At 54.8% G+C, this 13,560-nt stretch overlaps 1 protein-coding gene across 1 annotated transcript; it reads left to right on the top strand.

Moving 5' to 3' along the window:
* Nucleotides 1–11,695: 11,695 nt before the first annotated feature.
* On the top strand, nt 11,696–12,049 carry LOC112903543 (cysteine proteinase inhibitor A-like). Its single transcript, XM_025972805.1, has one exon. The coding sequence runs from the start codon at nt 11,696–11,698 to the stop codon at nt 12,047–12,049; it is 354 nt and encodes a 117-aa protein (XP_025828590.1).
* Nucleotides 12,050–13,560: the final 1,511 nt, after the last annotated feature.

The following is a 13,560-nucleotide window of genomic DNA, read 5'->3' as shown; positions in this document are numbered from 1 at the left end:
CTTGTCTCATCCTGTCCCTGACCGGAGCCAGCAGGACGACCGGGCCTCTTGTGCACCAGTGTTACACGGTCGTGCCGGCCGGTTCTCTTCCTCGTCTCCCTTCCTAGTCTCCGAAGACTTCTTCCACGGCCCAGCTCCGGCGAGCCAGCGGCATCAGCTCTAGCCCTCGCTGCTGCCGACCCGCCTCAGCTTCCAACGCGCGACAACTTGCTCAGCTCGTTGGTGCTCATCATAGTCAAAGTACTCCTCCGGATCCTCAAGCTCCTTCGGCAGTCCTGATGTTAGTGAACTCCAGCCTGTTCTCTAGTCTTCAATAGGATGCGCTCTTGGGTGCACCCGTTGGGTGTAGCCCCAGAGCCTCGGAAGGGCTCATAGAGGCGTATCGAGGGTCTACAATATAGATCTATCTTCGCTTTTCCGGTTGCTTATTTCCTTAAGAATTTACGGCGCACAGCCCTCGAGCAACGTCACTGACGGAGTCAAGGACACATGCCGAGTCAAAGAGAGATGCCTAGCTCCCGAACAGGGTCACTGGCGGAGTCACGGAGACACGCCGAGTCAATTAGCGGTGCCCAGCACCTGAGCAGGGTCACTGGCAAAGTCATGGAGACACGCCGAGTCGATTAGCAGCGCCCAGCCCTCGAGCAGGGTTACTGGAGGAGTCGCGCAGACACGTCGAGTAGAAGAGCGGCGCCCAGCCCCCGAGCAGGGTTACTGGTGGAGTCACGGAGACACGCTGAGTCAATTAGCGGCGTCCAGCCCTCAAGCAGGGTCACTGGCGGAGTCACCGAGACACGCCAAGTCAATTAGCGGCACCCAACCCCAAGCAGGGTCACTGGTGGAGTCGTGTAGACTTGACGAGTCAATTAGCGGTGCCCAGCCCCCGAGCAAGGTCACAGGCGTAATCGTGAAGACACGCCGAGTCGAAGAGCGGTGTCCAGCCCCCGAGCAGGATCACTGGCGGAGTCACAGAGACACGTTGAGTCAATTAGCTGCGTCCAGCCCCCGATCAGGTTCACTGATTGAAGCGTCCCCCCATCAGGGAAGACTTAAAAGTGTTACTTTATCAGTCCCAGGAGGCTGATAACACTTTTATTACATCAGATGGTACATCATCGTACAACTCTTCGCGGTAATGGGCAATGAAGCGCCACTATCGCGAGGATTACAACAAAAACCCATACTACTACACTAACTACGAAAAGGGGATCATCAGAGTCTTGCGCCATGCGGAGCTTCAACGGTGACCTCACCCACAGGCAAGACTGGGTGCAGGACGGAACCCTACTCGACGTCTTCAGGGATGTAGTCGGGATCTTCCACTGTAAAAGTAAGAATGGGGTGAGTACGAACGTACTCAGCAAGTCCAATCACACCCGCGGAGGGGGAGATAACAGAGGTGAATGCACAGGTTAATCCAAGAATAAGGTTATGGTTTTATTTGTGGAAAACTCGACTTTATGCAAAGGTTCCTTTAAAACGTTTTCAAAACAAATTGTTAAGCATCAAGGGGCACATGGTGTTGATCCACACAGGATCCAAATTTAAAACTGCTACCGGACTCCCCGTCCGTCGTAGCATACGGCACAGCTGCCGGACACTTCCCAAACAGCCCATACCAGTCCAACCATTCCCAGAGAGAAACACTAGTTATGTGACCACACCGTAACTTGCCCAGTACCATGGGCACGGCTATTCGAATAGATTTTAACTCTGCAGAGGTGTGCAACTTTACCCACAGGTGGGGTACCACAGCACGAACACCTTAGTGCCGGTGCAGATCCCATCAAAGCCCTTACCCACCTTAGCTAGACCTGGCTAGCCACCACGGGATTTATCAAGGGGTCATTCGACCTGTCACCCAGGTTTAACCGGGGCATAAGTCACACAGAGCTTATCCCGTCTCCTTGATCACCCGTCGCTCCCAGCTCTCCCGATGGCTATCAGACCAACTAGTGGGGTTAGGCTAAGCCGTTGCCCATACAACGGTCAAGTGGTTTGCACGACAGGAAGCTAGGTGAGACGACACATCAACTCGGTCCTTAGGGGTGACAAGATGGATATCTCCCTTCCTCGCTCAACCACACAGGTACGAGCACACCAACGGCAAATCTCACAGAATTGCCATCCATCCCGTCTAACTCGTTTTTCCAAAACACATTTTATACCTTCCCACACACGCACACACTTCCTTTACAAAACCAGGTGGTCAAGGTATGGGTATCACAAACAAGGGTGGCTATCCTACCATGTTTTCAGTAAGCAAATCCATGCAATTTTATAAAGCAGGCCACTGGGTTGTGTTTATAAAAACTAGGACAGAAACATGCATCAAAGGGTGGAGTGGAACTTGCCATCATCAAACCCTTGCGGGAGGTCCTGATCGAAGCACTGTCCCTCGGGTTCGAGGTCGCAGGACTGGTCCTCAGTTGCTTGGTCGCAGTCGGGAACTTTCTCGTTCACTCCGTGTCCTACGACGCAAGCAAACAGACACACCATCAAGCGCAAGAACTAAAAGCTTTCATCGTCGAGCTTGAATCGGAAATAATTTGATTACGGAGATAGGGGTAATATTTTTGGGTGGTTTCTTAATGGCATGGCTACAACTATACTAGAAAGGGCATGGTAAAGTTTCGGGTCGATCGGAAGTCGTTTCGCACATAAAATGACGAGTTAAAGATGGTTTCAGGGGTTAAACGGGGGTCCAGGGGCTTGTTCGTAAATATCCGGAAAGAATAAGGACCTATTTATGAATCTTAGAAATACCCTGAGCATGTGTCGAGTATAACTAGGTTTATGTATCGAGGGGTTTGGTTTGAAATAATGGAAAGGGGTAGGGCTTCTTTTGCAAAAGGGGGTAGTTAGGGGAAATTCCTTTGGAGAAAACAGGAGAAGGGAGGGGGTTTTGGGCAAAAAGACCCTTTCTTCCTCCTTCCTCCCGCACAGAACAGAGGAGGGGTAGGGGGGGCGCCGGCGGTGGCCGTGCCGGCCGGTCGGGGCTCGGTGGCGGCTCGGGAGTGGGGGAAAAGGGAGAGGGAGGCGCGGGGGTCCCATCCCCGGTCTCACCTTGGGCCGAGGTGGAGCGGGGGAGCGCCCCCACGGGAGCGGAGGCGGCGGCGTAAGGCGGCTCGGCGTGGCGGCGGTGGAGGCTAGGAGAGGAGGGGCCAGGCGTGCGGCGGCGATTGTGGGGAGCCGGGGGTGCCCATCGGCCCTTCTTATAGGCGGCCGAGGTGGAGGAGGCCGGGCGCGGCAGAGGCCGGGGCGGAGCGCCATTAATGGCGCTTCGGCCCTTCGCGCGTGTCGCGTTGTGGCGTGCGGCGAGGACGGTGTCAATCACGTGGAGGAGGAAAGGACCGGCGCTGTGCGTACAGGGGCGGCGCGGGCGGCGAGGCCGGGGCGGCAGTGGCGGGCGGCGGGCGGCGCGACGTCGCGGCCGTCCTGACGACAAGCGGCGCGGCACGCGGGGCACGCGGGGCGGGCGCGCGTGCGCAGCACGGCCGGGGCAGCGCGGGCGCGCGGCCGGCCGGCGCTCGGGCATGCGGTAGGGGAAACAGGAAAGAAAGAGAGAAGGGAGGAAAGAAAGAAGGAAGGAGAAAGGAAAAAAAGAAGAAAGGAAAAGAGAAAAGAGAAAGAGAGATTGGGAAAAAGAAAAGAAATGGGGGGGGAGAAAAAGGAAAAAGGAGAGAGAGAGAAAAGGGAACGCGTCGGCGCCGGTCGCGGCGGCGACCGCGGCCGGTCGGCCACGCGCACAGTATTCGCGCGAGGAGGGAGGGAAAAGAAAAGGAGTTGCGCCGGCGCTAATCACGGCGGGCGGTCGCGCGTGAGCGACAAGCCATCGAGCGATGCGGAACGGGACAGCGATCCGGTTAGGGTTAGGGTTTCGACGTCGAACCGTTTTTACGAATTACTCTAGCGCGTGAGCGGTGCGGGATGGGACGGCGGTCAGGCTCGCGTCGGCCGTCAGTGTGACGGTGAAACGGAGAGAGTCAGGGTTTTACGACGAATAAATTTTCGGTCAGGACACTTTAAAGCGTAGTTTAAATTTGAAATTTTCGGGGCGTCACACTGATGGAGTCATGGAGACACGCCGATTCATTCCGAATTTACTTTCTGAGAAATAACCCGACAAATCTGGAGTCAACAGATCCAAAATCTTTTCCAAGGAGAAACTTCCGGAGCGCTGGTTGATCTCCCCGCTGTTAATCGCCTGATGTCGTTCCCTCTTTTACCGTCGCCTCCATCTGCACAGGCTAGGGCTTTATACCGTTGAGAATAATGGCACCGTCAGGAGTTTTACCGTTCACTAGCTCCTTCTAGCATACGCTCCCCATCCGCCGTCAGTAGTGATTCGAATTTCGAACGTAGAGGCCAACAGACGATTAGGTTTTGGGGTGATATAAAAGAAACTAACCCAGCCCATCCTTATCCACTTGCTCATGCCTTCTTCTGCTTTCTCTGCCGCCGTCGACCATTTTGGATCTTGCCGACGTTCCTCAAAAGCTCTCGCCCTCTCCCCTGCACGGCCACAACCGCCCTCTTCTCCGATCCTCTAGCCTCGCCTGATCTCGAGATGGCCAGCAACACCTCTACCCCTCCTCGCGGTCGGCCGCCCCCAAGGGGGACTTGCTGCCACCGCCCAGCGAGTCATGGCTACCCAACAAACGTACCGAAGAGGGGCTGGAGGACATGGAAGCGTGCGGCCTCCTCCAGGAGAAGGCAGTCTCTGGGTGGAACTGCTACCACGGCCAGGAGTTTCCCTTGGAGGACCGGACCGAGACGGTCGTCTTCCGGTCCTTCTACGAGAAGGGATTTGGCCTTACCGTGGGGGCATTCTTCCGTAGGCTTCTCAAGTACTACAGGCTGGAGGCGATCCACCTCAAGCCCAACTCCATCGCGCTGATTGCAATCTTCATCCATCTGTGCGAGGGGTTCTTGGGCATTCCTACCCACTTCAATCTCTAGCGGGCGTTGTACCACTTCAATCTCTAGCAGGCGGCCACCCCGGCGGGCGGTGGCCAGCGCGTGCGCGGCTCGGTGGCGGCGCCGTTCGCTCGGGTGAGAGCAACGGCCGAGGAGGCAAACGGCGGCGCTGGTGGGCGAGGACGGGATCCAGTTTCTCTTTTTTTGGGATTTTGTGAAGCTATGTTTAGATAGACTCGGTTAATTCGGTTATAACCGAACTGAACCGAAATAACCAAAACCAAATTTACTCGGTTCCGACTTCTGAAAAGAACCGATCGGTCCATGTTTTCTGAGAACCGAACTTGTACAGGAACAGAGGAAGCGAACCGATCGGTTCGGTTAGAACCGAATGCCCAGGCCTAGTACTCGGGGCTGTCGACAACGTCATATTTCGCCGTCTACCTGCTCCGGATCCGTACAGGCGCTCGGCTTTGGCCGCCTCATTGGTGATTCGGCACGGGAGGCTGCAGGCTGCTTCGGCCCTTGGCTGCGGCTCTTCTCTTCCATCTCGCCATCGGTCTCCCTGTTCTGCTTCTCTTGACATGTAAACAAGCAGCAACAAGCGCCCAATGCACAAAAATTCCTCCATGCTTCCTCTCGATTTGACACAAATCAAGTAATAATATTTAGTTGCACAATTCATCTGCAAATTATTCTTAGGCTGAGTCTAGTAAAAAGATTCCGCGCAAGTTCATTAAGAAAAAGATAGAGGAAAATCAAAGAAACTGGCATGAGATACTATCTGAAATTTTGTGGGCTCATCTCATATGTAGGCACATGCTACTAAAGTTACTCATATGGGCTTGTTTACGAGGAACTGTCATTTCTCAAAGAATCTGATTTTTCAGTGCTGCATCCTATTCAAGCCCAAATCAAGTCATGCTTCACGTGTGCAAAAGGAGACAATCCACATGGTATTCATTTGCAGCAAGATGGTAAGCACTCGTTTGGGTTTTTGTGGCAAAAAAGGACCACAAATCATAAAAAACGTCCACAACATACAAACGAGCTGGTTTTCATATTTTATTGCTTGTATGAGGTGGTTGATCACTAGGTGTTGGAATTAGAATAACTGATTTACTTGACTCCTCTAACCATGGCAAGGATTCACCACGACTGCCACGCAAGGCCAGGAGCAGAGAGCCTATTTATAGCAACGACTTCATCGATCCCCAGCAACACAACAGCTACCAAAAAAAGAGCAACTAGCCAGCATCCATCCAACCAATGGCATCCCTCACCACGAACGCACTGTGCATCCCCACCATGGTGTTGCCTTCAAATTCCGGCGCCCGTCGCCGGAGAAGATGAACAGCAGCCCCTGCAGCACCTAGAACACACGCACACTCTTATAGCTCAACTGGAACACGATGAACACGAGTGAACACGAGAGTCTTGTGCCGTCTCAACCACCGGCGTTTTCTAATCCATTGAAATCAACTTATACTCTCAAGAAACGAGTAGTCATCATCCCCACGACGCAGCGACATTCTCGCCTCCGCACTGGACGTGCCATCCCACGTCCTGGAGACCAGGCCATCACCCCACCTAGCCTAGACACAACGAAAATAAAGGAAGGCCGGGTGCATGAACTTCATGCAGCAGCGGTCTGTACATGACGCGCTCAAATGAGTCCTTTATTCTAGCTAACAGACTAACTGACCGAGCCTGGATTAACTAACAATCTCCCCCTAATTCATGCTCGGTTTTACCTTAACTTGATGACTCCAATTTGATCACGAAGCTCACAAAACCTTGTGCGCCCCAGCGACTTTGTCAGAATGTCAGCAAGTTGTTCCTGTGTCTTCACATAGTCCAAACATATCCTGCCATGTTCCACACATTCTCTGATGAAATGAAACTTGGTGTCGATGTGTTTACTTCTATCATGCAACACAGGATTCCTGCTCAGTGCTATTGCCGATTGATTATCCATTTTCAGAATGGGTTTCTGGGCTTTGGCTCCTGCAATGTCATCCAGCAACCTGTTGAGCCACACAGCCTGACATGCTGCAGCTGCTCCAGCTATGTACTCAACTTCACAAGTTGAAAGAGCTATTGTCTTCTGTTTCTGAGACAGCCATGAGATCACCATCTGTCCCAAGAAGAAAATTACCCCTGTAGTGCTCTTTCTTTCATCTACATCTCCCCCATAGTCACTATCAGAATACCCTGTAATCCTGTTAGTGCCCTTTGCAGATTTTGGATACACAAGACCATAATCAATTGTCCCTGCAATGTATCTCAGTAGATGCTTGACAGCAGCAAGATTCTCCTGCCTTGGCTTCTCCATGAACCTACTAACGTATCCCACTGCAAAAGTTATGTCAGGCCTTGTGTGAACCAAATATCTCAGACTGCCCACCAAGCTCCGGTATAGTTTTGCATCAACCTCCTCTGTTGTACTCCTGGTGGAAAGTTGTAGACGAACTTCCATTGGTGTGCTGCAGAAATTACAGTTCCCCAAACCTGCCTTCTCAAGAATCTTTCTAGCATAAGCGGCTTGACTCAGTGAGATGAAATTCTTCTCTTGCTTCACTTCTATCCCCAAGTAAAAAGAAAGAAGACCAAGATCACTCATCCTGAAAGCTTGCCTCATCTCCTGCTTGAATGTCTCTATGACCACTGAGTTTTCACCTGTGATAATGAGATCATCGACATAGACCCCAACCACCACACGTGCTTTTCCAGTGCCCCTTGTGTACATGCCATGCTCACTGGTGCATCTTGTGAACCCCATGTCCTGCAAGCTGCCATCAAGCTTCACATTCCATGCTCGAGGTGCTTGACGTAACCCATACAGGGCCTTCTTCAACCTCAGCACCTTGTCCTCGTGTCCAGCAGCAGTGAATCCCGGTGGCTGCTGAACATACACTTCCTCCTTGAGCTCCCCATTCAGAAATGCGGATTTGACATCCATGTGATGTACAAACCACCCCTCTTGTGCTGCAACTGCCAGGAGCATTCGGATTGATTCCATCCTCGCAACAGGAGCAAAAACCTCATCGAAATCTACTCCCTGCTGTTGCACATAACCCTTTGCAACGAGTCGGGCCTTGTGCTTCACAATATTCCCAGCTTCATCGCGTTTCAACTTGAACACCCATTTTAAACCAATCGGTTTATGACCGTGTGGAAGACTCACCAGGCTCCAGGTGTTGTTCTGCTCGATGGAAGCCATCTCCTCCCTCATGGCCTTCACCCAGCTCTGCTCATGCCGAGCCTCCTCGAATGTGGCTGGCTCCCCGTCGCCAACTGCCACCAGCAGCTCTCCATCTGCTACCTCAAACTCAGCCATCATGGCTGCTCCCCTGTTCAGGATATTATCCACCGTCCTGAACCGCAGGGGCGCACCTTCTTCTTGGTCGTAGTCGAGGTCGAGGCTTCCACTTGGTGGAGACGCGAATTCCACCCTTGGCGTTGCTGATGCAGACGTGCCGGCACCGGCTGTTGCAACCGGCGTGCACGCTCCGCTCGGAGTGCCCTGAGTCGAACTCCGGGCACTTCCACCTGGTGCGCTCGGCGTCGTGTTCAGGGGTACGACGGGTGCAGTCGATGGAGCGCCGTCGACGGTGTCCTTGGCGCCCCTGCTGCGCCCGCACCGCCCGACGTGTAGATGTACTCGACAATGAACGGGTCACCACCGTCGTCGTCGTTGTTCGCCTTCACGCCGTCCTCGGTCCAGTTCCACGCGCGTCCTTCCTCGAACACGACATCCCGGGACACCACAACCCGATCAGCGACAGGGTTGTAGAGCCGGTACGCCTTGCTGCCTGGTTCGTATCCAATGAACACCATTGGGGTGCTCCTGTCGTCCAGCTTCCGCAGATGTCCACCAGTGTTCTTGACATGGCCGACGCAACCAAAAATTCTGAAGAAATGTACAGCAGGTTTTGTTCCATACCAGGCTTCATGCGGTGTCTGGTTCTTCAGGCTTGTCGTCGGTGCTCGGTTGAGCACGAACACGGCCGTCGTCACGGCCTCTCCCCAGAAGCGCCCAGGGACGCCCATGGTCTTTAGCATGCACCGTGCCATCCCAAGCACGGTCTGGTTCCGACGCTCCACCACGCCGTTTTGCTGTGGCGTGTACGGCGCGGTAAGTTGGCGCTGGATTCCCTCGCCGGCGCAGTACTCTCCGAAGGTGTGCGCCGTGAACTCACCACCGCGGTCGGTGCGCAGCGTCCCCAATTTGCGCCCTGCTTCAGCTTCTGCTCTTGCCTGAAGATGAATGAGCGCCGTTGACGCCCCGTCCTTGGTGGCCAGGAGCACTACCCACATGTACCTGCTCATGTCGTCGACGGCGAGCAGGAACATCTTCTTCCCTCCGGGCGTCGGCGGCGTGATCGGCCCACACAAGTCAGCGTGGACCAATTGCAGTGGGTGCTCCGCCCTGTACTTGCTGGCCGCCGGGAACGGGCGACGGCGCTGCTTGCCGATCAGGCAGCCGTCGCAGACGCGGTCCATCCCCTCGATCCTTGGAAGACCTCGCACCATCTCCCCCTTCGAGAGCTTCTGCAGTCCCTGGAACCCGAGGTGCCCGTAGCGGGCGTGCCAGCGCCACGCCGCCTCCTCAGTGTGCGCCGCCAGGCATACCGGCTTGTCGACGGCCACCTTGAGGACGTATAGCCGGCTTGCCCCACGTGGCACCACCGCCACCGGCTGCCGCTCGGCGTCCCAGATCTTCAGCGCGCCATCCTCCAACAGGATCTTGAAACCTTCTTCCTCCAGCTGACCCAAACTGATGATGTTGGCCGTCAGCCGGGGTATGTGGTAGACGCCGGTGAGCTTCTGGTGCCCACCCACCTTGGACTTGAAGAGCACCGTCCCGCGCCCCTCGATGCTGACCGTCGACGAGTCCCCAAATCGGACAGTGCCGCGGATGCCCGAGTCGAGCTCCGCGAACGCCGATCTGGACCCGGTCATATGGTTTGTGGCTCCCGAGTCGAGGATCCATCGGGTGGTGTCGCCGTCGCCTTCCTCCCCGAGCTGAACGAAGAGGTTGTCCTCGTTGAGGTGGACTGTCGCCGCCGCCGCCGCGACGGGGGGAGGAAGAAGACCGGCGTCGTCCTGGGCCGCCACCATCGCGACCAACAACGTGGGCTCCGTCTCCTCCTCGACTTGGGCCGCCAGCGCCAGCCCCTCGCGTTTCCGCTTTGGGCACTCGCGGGCCCAATGGCCTTTCTTGCCGCAGTACCGGCACTCGTCGCCAGCGACGTCCCCGCCACGCGCGCCGCCATTGCGCGCGCCGCTGTCGCCGCGCCGTTCACGCGGTGCGTCACCGCTTTTCTTCTGGCCGCCACCACGTCCTGACCTCCCCCGGCCTCCGCCACGGCCGCGCTGCTGTCCGCCCGACGATCCGCTCGAGCTTCCCGACCCCCTGTTCAGCTGCAGCTTCCTGGACACGCGCGCCACCAGCTCGTCTTCGGTGAGGTTGAGCTGCGCCACGGCGGCGCAGCCGCCGGTGAGCTCGTACCTTTCTTCCGCAGCCTTGAGGCGCCCCACCAGATCCTCGAGCGGGATGTCACCGAGCTCCAGGAGCGTCTCGATTGACATGGCGATTTGGTGGAAATGCTTGGGCACCGCCTGCAGGAAACGACGCACCACCGCCGCTTCGTCGAGGTCGTCGCCGAGGGTGCGCAGCTGCTGTGCGATCTTCGTGATTCGCACCTGGAAGTCGCTGACCGACTCGCCGTCCTTGAACGCCAGGGAGTCGAACTCCTTGCGGAGCGTTTGCGCCTTCGCCTTGCGCACCCGCTCGACGCCGAGGTTCGCCGTCTTGATGTCCTCCCACGCTGCACGTGCGCTCGCCTTGTTCGCCATGACCTCCACCATCTCCTCAGGAACTGCCTTGCAGATGGCCTCCAGCGCCATCTCGTCCTCGTCTTCATCCGCGTCGCAGAAGTTGACGGCGTCCCAGAGCTTGCGCGACTTGAGCATGACGCGCATCATCGCCGCCCACGCACCGTAGTTCATCTTGGTGAGCATCGGCCACTTGGCGCTGCCGATGTCCTTGAGGCGACGCTCCACCGTGCGCTCAATGATGACCGTGCCGTCGCGGTACCGCGGGCGCGGTTGGCGCCGCGGTGGCGATGGTGACTGCCGCCGGCGTCCCACCGGTGTCCTCGACCTCCCGCCGAGGTTGGGCAGCGAAGACATGGCTTCCCCGGGTCGTGACGGCTCTGATACCAGTTGTTGCCTTCAAATTCCGGCGCCCGTCGCCGGAGAAGATGAACAGCAGCCCCTGCAGCACCTAGAACACACGCACACTCTTATAGCTCAACTGGAACACGATGAACACGAGTGAACACGAGAGTCTTGTGCCGTCTCAACCACCGGCGTTTTCTAATCCATTGAAATCAACTTATACTCTCAAGAAACGAGTAGTCATCATCCCCACGACGCAGCGACATTCTCGCCTCCGCACTGGACGTGCCATCCCACGTCCTGGAGACCAGGCCATCACCCCACCTAGCCTAGACACAACGAAAATAAAGGAAGGCCGGGTGCATGAACTTCATGCAGCAGCGGTCTGTACATGACGCGCTCAAATGAGTCCTTTATTCTAGCTAACAGACTAACTGACCGAGCCTGGATTAACTAACACATGGTGGCAGCTGCGGCTGCACCGCGCTGCCGCCGCAGCCTCATCGTGGCCCGAGCTTCTCCGGCCAAACATGACGAGCGCCAAGATCCGGCAGTCAAGGTTGACGCCGCCGGCGGCCGGCGCCGAGCCATGGTGCTGTTCTCCGCCGCCGCGATCACTGCCTCGACAGCAGCCGCCGTCCGATCCGCAAGAGCCGCTGTGTCCACGAAGAGCGGACCCGGACAGTGGGTGGATATAGAGAATGTGGCGGACCCATACGTGCAGGATCTCGGCAAATGGGCTGTGATGGAGCACAACTCACAGACTGGGGGGGATTTGCAGTTTGGTAAGGTCGTCGGAGGCAAGCAACAGGTTGTCGCGGGCATGAACTACAAGCTCGAGATCGAAACAAAGGGCGGCCCCTCCCGTTATTACGAAGCGGGTCTGTTTGTTTCACTGCCCCCTGAGAAGCGTACGCTTAACTCCTTCGAGCCCAGCGCTTAACTCCTTCGAGCCCAAGGCTGGGTGATGGATACAGCTTGCGGCAAGCTGAGGAGGGCCATTGTTCTGAGTCTCTCATGTATGTGTGTGGCCTGTGTGGGCCTTGCCACTGTTCCCCAGTAGTTATGTCGTATCTAGTGTTTTACTAATTTGGTTTTGCAGAATAAAGGGAACAAATTGTGTCTTGTGTTTGTTCTTTTTCAGATAACTGTCTATGTTTTCATGCATGCATGCATGGCTGATGGCCCCGAGAAAGGTTTCATTAGTATTGCATGGAGCACGTACGGCTTTCTAACCCTGTGAAAATAAGGTCAGATACAAAAATTCAACAAAATAATGGAACATGACAAGTACAGATTTCGAATTATTTAGAATAATTCAGTTAAGTTGTCTGCTACTGTTCATAACTACATAACAAAAAGTATTCAGCGCTATCAACTATTGAATGTATCATGTTCACCTTGATACAGAGGAAAACAAATCAAACACCTGTCTAAACGACTTTTCTAAAAATTAGTAGCTCAACTACAGCCTCTCATTGCTTAATTCTTCTGGTACTCCCATGTAAGGAGAATTTCAGAAATATAGAGGGTAAAAGGCGCCGAGAGTATCCTTTCTTCTCATGAAAAAAATCTATGTATGAGAAAATCTGCACCTGGTCCAATGGAAACGCACTGCCACTTCACTCCTGATCCCTTGCTCCGCCTGCCGCTCCGAGTGCCTTGAAGCACCCCGCCTGCACCAGCCCGGGCCACTGCTACCGGATCTCGCGTGGTATGGCGATTCGCCCATTCCCTCGCTGCCCCTAGCTTCCATCCCTCCATAGCGACGCCGAGCTTGAACTCCAGCCACGAGCACCCTGCCGGAGCCCACCCGTCATCTTAGATCTATACCTGGCCGGCGTCTCCAGGCCACCCACCGCCGGTTCCCTGGACCTTGAGGCCGCCACTTGGATGCCGTGGTTGGCATCGCAACCTGTCTCCGGGGGCTAAGAGTATTGGTAGGGGAAGGTAGATTAGTTTCACTGCTTGATTTCCATAATTATATCAGCTTCGTATGTGTGTGTGTCTCTCTCTCTATATAGCCAGCAACTTTCCCTTTGCTCAAGTACAAATCTCTCAACTAATCTGCTACTAAACTGAGACACAAACAAACCAAACTGATAAAATATCTTCCAAGCACTTTATATATGCACGTACAATGCATTGTCGAACGATGACCTAGTAATGTTCTAGGCAAAAAGCTGCAACTTAAATGTCACCTTGAGCATACGGTTTAAATGTTTCAAACAGAGGGAACAGCAACACTTGCGTAACCAGCTGGATATGTATTGTATATTGTGATTTATTTTTAAACATATTTAAGCATCTTCCACGCGGAAAATACAATTTAGTGCCTAATCATTTTGGCGGATTGTTGCGTATATATGGCCATATAATCAGAGGCCAAAATCTGTCATTTTCACAGTGAAAATGACTTTTCAGAAGTGCCAAATGGGCGGCTGCTGCATCCTA

Source organism: Panicum hallii, chromosome 8, assembly GCF_002211085.1.
Source record: "Panicum hallii strain FIL2 chromosome 8, PHallii_v3.1, whole genome shotgun sequence".
Taxonomy (NCBI): Eukaryota; Viridiplantae; Streptophyta; class Magnoliopsida; order Poales; family Poaceae; genus Panicum; species Panicum hallii.
This window is presented reverse-complemented; position numbering and strand designations above follow the sequence as displayed.